Source organism: Nannospalax galili, unplaced genomic scaffold, assembly GCF_000622305.1.
Source record: "Nannospalax galili isolate Female #2095 unplaced genomic scaffold, S.galili_v1.0 scaffold598, whole genome shotgun sequence".
Classification (NCBI taxonomy): Eukaryota; Metazoa; Chordata; class Mammalia; order Rodentia; family Spalacidae; genus Nannospalax; species Nannospalax galili.
This window is the reverse complement of record NW_008342423.1, coordinates 1,446,861-1,456,254: the sequence shown is the minus strand read 5'-3', so window position 1 is coordinate 1,456,254 and position 9,394 is coordinate 1,446,861. Positions and strand designations below refer to the sequence as shown.

The window sequence follows — 9,394 nt, the reverse complement described above, 5'->3', positions numbered from 1 at the left end:
CTATTAACTAGCATTTAGTAGGTACTCAATAAATGTTGACTGAATAAATGTCAGCCTTCTGGAACTCCTCTGGGTAGATCTCCTTAGGGGGTCTCATGTAGACTACCATTCCAGTTCTGAACAGGACACTTGGGTGATTGATCTAACTACCCACCATGTACTTTCCCACCTCCCATGTCCTCACACCAGGATTTGGGTGCTGGCTGACAGACATCTTACACTTGGCTCCTCTAAGGAAGGAGATTTTACAGGGTCTGAGCATGTGGAAGGGACGAGTTGTTTCCTGGGTAGTGCTAGGTACAAAGTGTACCTGTAGGCAGTCAGCCTGTGCAGAATGCTCTTTAGGGTAGTAGAATGGTTAGAACTGTCTAAGACTATCATGGCACAGGGGGCAGAAAGCAAGAAAAGACTGAGGCCAGCTCACACATGACAGGTGGCACTTTTACCTAATTTGGAGTTCAGGAATTGATCTGGATGGTACTTCTCCATCGCTGGCCGATATGTCAGCGGGCTGTTTTCAAAATACCCATCTCCACTGCAGGCAAAGGAAAGACTTTTAGGTCTGTGTCACACATGGGCTCTTTACTCTCAGTTAAAAGTGACTCATTTAAGCCAGGCGTGGTGGTGCATGGCTTTAATCCCAGCACTTGGGAGCCAGAGGCAGGCGGATCTCTGTGAGTTTAAGGCCAGCCTGGAGGCCGGCTGAGGCTATAGGGAGACCCTGTCTCAAAAAGACCAAAAAGAAAGAAAAAAGGTATTAATTTAGCTTGTCAGTCAACCAGCACTCACTCCAGCTAACCATTTGATCAGTGGTGGCAAGAAACTTATAGTCCCACTTAGTCATGAGACAGAGGTGTGAACACAACAGAGCTCAGGCTTCCTTCCCATTTGTTTCCCTTGTATTAGGGATAGAGAGGACATACAGTAAGGATAGTTCAGAGCCTGTTTCTGGAGTCAGGCAGTCACTTTCAAGTGATGAGTCCAGCACTTAATAGCTTGGTGATAATGGTTATTTGACATCCCTGATTTTGGAGTTTTACTATCTGGGCAAAAGAGATTTCAGTAGTATCTACCTCACAGCTTTGTGAGGATTTGATGCAAATCCTTCCGATCTGAGTGGAGACCAGATTGGAGGTACTGCCATCTCCATCACAGTGTGGGTCCAGGACAGAGAAAACGTCTGTAGTAGCAGCCCCAGACTCACTGCTGGTGCATTGCTCACACATGATTCCTACTCTTTGCTCCTCTGTCACATGGGCTAGAGGACACATGCATGTATGACGCCTCTGTTGAGTACATGGAGGATAGTGTAAAATTCTTAGCTACACGTATTCGCCTCACTACACATTAAAAAGCAAGTCAAAATCCTGTAATTATAGGGCAGCCTGAACACACCCTAATGTAAGAGAAAGCCATTTGAGGCAATTCCCAGTAACAAATGATGCATGACCTTCACAACCGATTGCTTCACCGTGGCTGGGAGCTGTTGTCTCGGAGACTGTGGCACCTTCATGCACAGGAGCCCACACTGTAATCAGCTACAACCCTTCTCCCCCTTTCCCTGTCCATCTAAGCTGCAGGGTACTGGGAATCAGGAAGGCAGATTCCAATCGCAGATGTCTGCATTGCCACTTTTAAATCATGATTTCCAGCAAAGTGCTCATCTATTTATATCTCAATTCCTCATCTATAGGATAGTGATCATCAATAGTATTTACCACATGGGTGACTGTGATCACCAACAAAATAATGTATATGAAATACTAAGTGTAATAAATGTTGGCTGTTATTATGGAATTTGAGAAGTCAACTAATGTCAGTGGAAACCAAGGTGGTCAAACTTGAAGTGATCCCAATTCACAGGTGCTGGGGTAGGAAAGATGGATGGACAATACAAATGAGAGATCTTTCAATGGAAACAGCAAGATGGCTGATTCACTGGAACAGTTACATTATTGAGGAGTCACACTTCATCCCAGGAACAGGAGTATGTGTGTAGTAAATTGTGCTCTGCAACCTTTATCTCTTACAATTCAGCGCTGATGGCTGGATGATCCTGTCCTACCTGGAAAAGCCCATGAGGACTGAGTTGCGTGGACTCTGGGTCACATCCCACCTCATCCCACCACTCTGGTAGAGAAACAGGGCATAGGACTTGCTGCCGTCTGTGGAGAGGATGGCTTGGTAGGTATTGGTCTGGGGTTGGTGAGAGAAAAACAGATGTCTATGAGAGATCTGCTGTTTCCTTCCTGGTGTCCCCACACCTGACCCACACTCTAGCCCAGACATATACCTCACCTGTTCCTAGTCTATCCGGGCTTGAAATGCTGGCAATGGCTAGGACATTTAACCTTGGGTGTCAAAGCACTTACCATGTTGAATTTGCCTTCTTTGCAACTTTTCCAGGGAGAGGAAACAAAGGGTCCTAGGTTACGTTACATTTAGAAGAGGGTTTGAAGAGATAGTTACCCAAGAGATTAGGCAAGACAGAGCTGAGAGAGGCCTCCTTAGCTCCATGGGATCTGTACGGACATTGTCCAAGTATCCCTTTCACTTACATGGCGTGTGTGACCTACACATGCTCTGTCCCAAGTAGGTAGTCAGTGAGCATTTTGTTGAGTGAAGAAACAAGTGACTTTGGACAAAATCAGGCATGTTCATGGCCATACACACAAGTGACTTTAGATCAGACATGAGGAACATTGAGACCATAGGAGCTGTGAGTCCTCAGAGGGAAAAATGTGGGCTTTGGAGATTATGTGGTGCCATTTCCACTGGATGACACTGGGTCTAAGAACCAGTACTTGGAAAACTCTCTGGTCCAGGTCTGGTGTTGTCATTTACTAGATGGGGTGACTTTGAGAAAAATGGTTAACCTATCTAAGCATTATCTTCTCATTTTGAAAGTGTGGATGATAATATGAAGTTAAGCTGTGTTATGTTTGATTAGGACTTGAGTGCGTGTCTCCTCCATTCAAAGGTTTTAGAGGCTTGGTCCTCAGGCTGGTGCTATTGAAAATGGAGCACATGGAAGTGGGGAGGTGGGTAGAAAGTTCCAGCCTAGCCAATGAACTATTGACAACTAGTGGCTGCTGAGAGAGGGACAGTCGTGTTTTTTTTTAAGGGTGTGATGCTGGGTAGGTTGACAAGGCTGCAATGAATGGACCCACACTGAAAGGCACTTGGAGGCACAAGATTGACTTGATAGGACTTAATATATATACACAACGTAAGTACATGAAATCAGGCGGCAGGTACTGAGAGGGGGTACAGATGGGGACAGGGGTCTAAATATGATCAAAGTATAATGAATTCAATTTTTTTTAAAAAAAGAAAAGTGACAGGACTTTTGAAAATGGCCTACTGAGATGCCTTGGGCTCCTAGGTCACAGGTCATTCTTGTGAGGCCCCTTGCATTCTCTCCAGAGTACTATTATAAAAGGAGCAGCCTGGTGCCAGCCAGCCTCTATCTTCGGTTTGAGATGCAGTAATTTGCCTATTCTTGCACATATGCCAACCATTGATTTCTGTGTTATGAGGGGATGCAACCAAAGGCAGCCCCTGAGAAGCCTACGCTATGCTGTTTGGACTGTCAGCGCCCCCTAACTGTGAGCCAAGTAAGTCTTTTTTCTTCACAAGTGGCCTGTACCTGATATTTAACTACAACAAAGAAAAGTTGATTCAGCCAGGTGTGGTGGCATATGCCTTTAATCCCAGCATTTGGGAGACAGAGGCAGGTTCTCTGTGAGTTCAAGGCCGGCCTGGTCTACGTAGTGAGTTCCAGGCCAGGCCAGCTGGGAGAACAGGGAGACCCTGTCTCAAAAAGACAAAGGAAGAATAAGAATAAGAATAAGAGGAGGAGGAGGAAGAGGAGGAAAAGAAAATAAAGAAAAAAAAAAGCTGACTCATATAAGCCATCTGAAACTGCCAATAGCCAGCCAGACATTCTTGCCTGTAAATACTGTTCTTATGTTTTTGACTTGAGGCAGGTCTGGCCCACTGCAAGTACTCAGCAGACCATGCTCCCAGGGAATTGATATAATTAGTCACCTTTCCTCCATTCAGAGAGTATCCCAGAAGGGTAGCTCCTATCTAGGGTTATAGGATATCTGACTCTCTGCTGACGCATAGGGAGCTGTCCATTCACTGTCTACTCACCCCGAAGTTCCACTGGGCAGGATAAGCAGGGACATTGACCCATGTGACCTTCAGGGTCCACTTGGCTTTGTAGCTCCAGTCATCTGTGAACTTGTTAATCAAAGTCTCTACCTCCCGGATTAATGGGCTGCTTTCACCATAGAGTGTCTCATATTCCTAGAAAAGGAAAGTCCATGAGATCAAGGAAATGAGAGTCCCTCTCAACACCCCTGAGGGATCCTTGCTTTCTGCTTGGGGATCCTGCTCACTTCAGTGCCCACATGCTGCCTGTAGTTCTTTATCTCAGGCCTGAATTTTTACAATGAGCCCTTTTGACCTTAAGATCAATTTAAATTTGGGCTGCAGGAAAATCTGGGGCATGTGAACTAGAGAGTCCCAGCTCAGAAATCCAAGGTTTCTGGATTTGAACTGATACATCTCTTAGCTCAAACTGGCTTAGACAGTATGACCACGTGAGTCCATTTTCACATTCCCATGTCTTGCTTGTAGCTCCTTAAGAGCGGGTTCGTATCTCTCCATCTTTGGAGCCTCTGTAGGGCCTTGTCAATGGCAGGGGCACAAAACACATTTGCTGTGACAGCTTTTATTGCATGGTTTCACTGGTTAGTATTTTTAATCTAATCCTGATGCATGTGGGAGCACTCTTTGACTGAAACTTGTTAAGACAGACCCTCTACACCTTTATTTTAAAATCAAATGTTAAATTGTAAACTCCATCTCCATCACTCTCAGGTCTTCTCATGGTTGGGATAGAGTATTCCTGAGTCTATTCAATATTCTTTGTTTTTGTTTTTATTTGGGTTTTGTTTTGTTTTGCTTTGAGACAGGGTCTCCTATAACTCCAACTGGCCTGGAACTCCCTATGTAGACCAGGTTGGTCTCAATCTCAGAGAAATCTGCCTGCCTGTGCCTCCCAAGTGCTGGGATTAAAGATGTGCGCCACCATGCTTGGTGCATTCTTTATTGGATTTCTCCCTACCCTGTATTTAAACCTCAATCCCTGCCCACACAAGCCTAGGTTGGGATACAATGCCCTACAAGAGCTGCTCTTGGTCTCTCCTGCCAGGATGCTGGGAGCGCCCTACTGTCAGGCTTTGAAAGACTCACCTGGTAAAATATGGTTCCTCTGTAGCTTGAGAAATCAGCATCATCCCAGAATGGAGCCACCATGGCCACACGATCCCATCCTGTGAATCCTCTCAGAGGTGGGTTGGGGTAGGAGAAAATATGGTAGTCTGACTCTGGGAAAATGATCTGGCCATTATCTGTGAACTGAGCACAGGGTTCTTGGTTAATATTCAGGGACAGATGAAGGAAGGATTATCTCTCCATCTCCTCAGAAGCTGGTCCCCTAAAAGCCCATATGGGCAGGAGCTTAGAGGTGTCAACCTTGATGATCACCTTGTCCATTTCTTGCCTTCTAGGAGAGGCCTTGACCTAGTAACCTTAAAAATATTCTTCACTATCAGGACATTCTTCATGTCAGTCCAAAATAGTGACCTGTGTCCTGCCCCAGTGGCAGAACTCTGCTGGTAACCCAGCCTTTCACAGAGTGAAGCCTTCTTGGTGAAGCCCCTCACCCTGTCTTGAAGCCTGTGACATATTAGATGGGGCAAAGGAATCAATGCTCTCACTCCCATTACTGTGTTGCTTTCTCATCATGTGTCCTAAGTCCCCTTCCTGGTCACAGGAGCCAGGATCACATTCCAAGTTTACTCTGGGAGACATGGACCAAAGAATTGAAAGTAATCACAGGAAATGGAAACAATGTGAACTAGTCAAGTTTCCCAAGTATAGCTTGTGCTTCATAAAAAGGCTCCGTGAAAATAGCAGCAATCTCTTTTTACTAGGATAAGGATATTCTTGTCCCATCAGGGAAGGAGCCTCATTCTGTTTTCCACAGCTAGACCTCTGACATAAAAGAAGGCAGTAAAGATACTACCCACCAAAGATGACTTCCACTCTCCCTTCTGCCCAGTCATGGGCCGTCTCCAAGCTGGACAGAGAAGCGGGGCCCAGAGAACACAGGCCACAGACCTGACACTTGGGCTTCAGTCAGAAACTCACGTAGAAGGAATCCCGCAGAGAAGAGCCGAGGGGGAAACCAATCTGGATCTTGAAGAGTGGTGAGGTAAAATCCACAGCCCTGGCAAATAACTGCAGGTCTCGAACTGCAGGACTTGACCCGTACGGGAACAGGGGAATGCCTGGGCCAGGACAGAGAAGAAAACAAAGTCCTGTGGGCCTCTCCCTTCTTTCAACTACAGAAGGATCCTGAGAGAGCTTCCTCTAAGCTGTGTCTCACCCTGTCCCCTCTTCATGAAGGGGCCCTAGTGGGCCCTGACTACGAGCCATTACAATTCTTCTGTCTCTCCACATATTTAACACATCAATTTACTTCTTCGATGGTACCCTCATTCCCAGGGCTGGAGAAAAGTAAACACTGCTGTTAGAATATCAACAAGCTATTCTGTATCTATTTCCTTAATCATAATTATTTTATGGTTTTAAAGACAAAATTTGAATACAGTGAAGATTCATACTTGCAATGGGACTTGTTTCCTAAAACGGTATTTCTCCAGATAAATTTGAGGATCCCCTAGAATTTGTCCTAGGCCACCCTATGTCCTTAAATTCCAGTTTAGGAAACCTCACCCTAAGTATTTTCCAAATAGGTCTCACTCCATATGGTAGCACTGACTCATTAGGGCCTGGGCCTGGTCTTGCTTGGCTCAGCATATGTCTCTATACAGCTCTTGGCCTCGTCACTGACCAGATCTATCCATACTAGCCACCATGGTACAAATCTGTGTTTTCCCTGGCTCTCCCTCTCCACAAGACTGTACACCCCGCCTCCTTCTCACCACTCTTCACCTTACTCCCAGCAATGTCACATGTTTGGGGATCCCTACCCTATGCTGCTGTATTCACGGACTACTTTTTTCACTTCTGTGGCTTTATTCCAGCTGCTTTGATCATCCTCCCTATCTGGGGTGCTCTCCCTGTTCCCACATCCATTACAAGATTTCCAGCATGTACACCTAGTACCCTAGACATTCAGCTATAGGACTGAATCCGTCAGCTACATACAAGGATCTAAACTGACAAATCCAGTCTAGCAACCACAACTACAATTTCTATATCTAGCTCTGTTACAAGATAGAGAAATTCTACCTCATTGGTATCACTTACCTTGCCCTGGTAAGATAGGGAGTGGGGAAGCTGTTGAGCTGGAACCTCTGGGAGTGCTGGAGGAGGTAAGGGTTAAGGAGGTTGTAGAGAGTGATGTAGTGTTTCTCCAGCTGTCTGTCTTCAGAGAGCTTGTGATCATTCCTGGACATACAGGGAGAGAAGAAAGGCTTGGGTTCTACGTTCAGAGAATATGAGAGTCATAGAGACTCAGAAAATCAGGAGCTAAGAGAAGCAGCTAATATTTTTTCTTGTCTATATACTGATCAGCACAAACATCTCCATATATAAGCAATCTTCAGCCAGGGCAGAAGACATGGAGAGCTAGTCACCCATTGCACCACACACCTTGTACTCTGGTGAACCTCACCTCAGCCCTTGCCTGTAATGTTAGGTAGCTGTTTCACCTGGAGAGGACGTCCCGTGAGAAAAGGTCTTAGTCAGAGTGGGTCCGATGGGGGCAGATGAATGACTTGCTGTGGTCACCTCTGTAAGCATGCTGGTTTGAGCATTGCTGCTAATCTCCGTGTTTGCTGTACGTTGACTCTGAGAAAACGTTATTGATTGCTGAGTAGAGGTACTAGCTAAGAGTACTGTTGATTGTCTAGGTACAGTTGTCATTGAAACTGTTGAGGTAATGGGAGTTAAACTTTGAGTCACCAGTGGTGATGTGTGCCCAAAGTCCCCTGGAGATGAGTCTGTGGAGAGAGAAGTTAGGTGCACTTCGGAAGTGGTTGTGAGTGTACTGCTGACAGAAGGTGTTGAGGTAGTGATTTCACCTGGAGAGGATGTCTCCTGAGAAACTGTTTGAGCCAAAGTGGGTCTATCTGAGGAGGATGAAATACTTGACATGGTGACCTCTGTGAGCGTCCTGGATTCACTTTGGCTGGTGGTCTCCATGCTTCTGGTGTGTGCGTTCTGGGGAAACAGTAATGATTCCTGAGCAGAGGTGCTGAGTGTTGACACTGCTGACAGATCATTTGGTGAAGTTGTCATGAATTCGCCAGCAGTAACTGGTGTAGACCTTTGAGTAACCATTGGAGATGTGTGCAGTGTAATCCCTAGATAGGAGTCTGTGGAGGTTGTTGGAATGACCACTTCTGATGTGGCTGGGGACATAATGTTGCTGACACTGGAAGGGAAGAAGGTGGTGGTTTCACCTGGATGTGAAGTGCCCTGAGAAACTGTCTGAGTCAACATGGGTCCAGTTGTAGAAGAGGAAAGAATGGATGTGGTCACTTCTGTGAGCTTGCTGGTTTCAGGTTGGCTGGTGGTCTCCATGTTTGTGGTGTGTTGATTCTGAGAAAATGATGGTGATTCTTGAGTATACGTGCTGGTGCTGGGTGTTGTCACCTTTGAGAGTTCATCTGGTGAAGCTGTCATTGGGACTCCTGTAGTGAATAGTGTGGATCTTTCAGTAATCATGGAAATTGTGTTCCCTGTGTTACCCTGAGTGGAGTCTGTGGAGGGTGTTGAAATGAGCACCTCTAATGTGGGTGGGGGTGTGCTGCTGACACTGGAATCAGGTGGGGTGGTTGTTCCATCGGGAGATGAAGTCCGTTGAGAAACTGTATGTGTCAGAGTGGGTCCAGTTGTGGTAGAGGAAAGAGTTGACGTGGTTACCGCTGTGAGTGTGCTGGTTTCATGTTGGCTGGTGGTCTCCAGGCTTGTGGTGTGTTGGTTCTGGGGAAATGCTGATGATTCCTGAGTAGAGGTGCTGAATGTTGGCATTGCTGACAGATCATTTGGTAACATTGTCATGGAGACTCCAGTGGTAACAGGTGTAAACCTTTGAGTAACCGTTGGGGATGTGTGCAGTGTATTCCCTAGATAGGAGTCTGTGGAGGTTGTTGGAATGACCACTTCTGATGTGGCTGGGGACATAATGTTGCTGACACTGGAAGGGAAGAAGGTGGTGGTTTCACCTGGATGTGAAGTGCCCCAAGAAACTGTCTGAGTCAACATGGGTCCAGTTGTGGAGGAGGAAAGAGTTGATGGGGTCACCTCTGTGAGCTTGCTGGTTTCAGGTTGGCTGGTGGTCTCCATG

At 46.1% G+C, this 9,394-nt stretch overlaps 1 protein-coding gene across 1 annotated transcript in view; it reads right to left on the bottom strand.

The window, feature by feature from the left end:
* Window positions 1-9,394, bottom strand: part of Muc4 (mucin 4, cell surface associated) — a 27,669-nt gene that overhangs the window by 15,590 nt on the left and 2,685 nt on the right. Inside the window, exons 2-8 of the mRNA XM_017799475.1 lie at window positions 7,755-8,174; window positions 7,351-7,491; window positions 6,226-6,365; window positions 5,266-5,430; window positions 4,159-4,314; window positions 2,066-2,196; window positions 447-535 (exon numbers count right to left, since the gene is read on the bottom strand). Coding sequence (XP_017654964.1) covers window positions 447-535; window positions 2,066-2,196; window positions 4,159-4,314; window positions 5,266-5,430; window positions 6,226-6,365; window positions 7,351-7,491; window positions 7,755-8,174 — 1,242 coding nt within the window. The remainder of the gene's footprint in view (window positions 1-446; window positions 536-2,065; window positions 2,197-4,158; window positions 4,315-5,265; window positions 5,431-6,225; window positions 6,366-7,350; window positions 7,492-7,754; window positions 8,175-9,394) is intronic.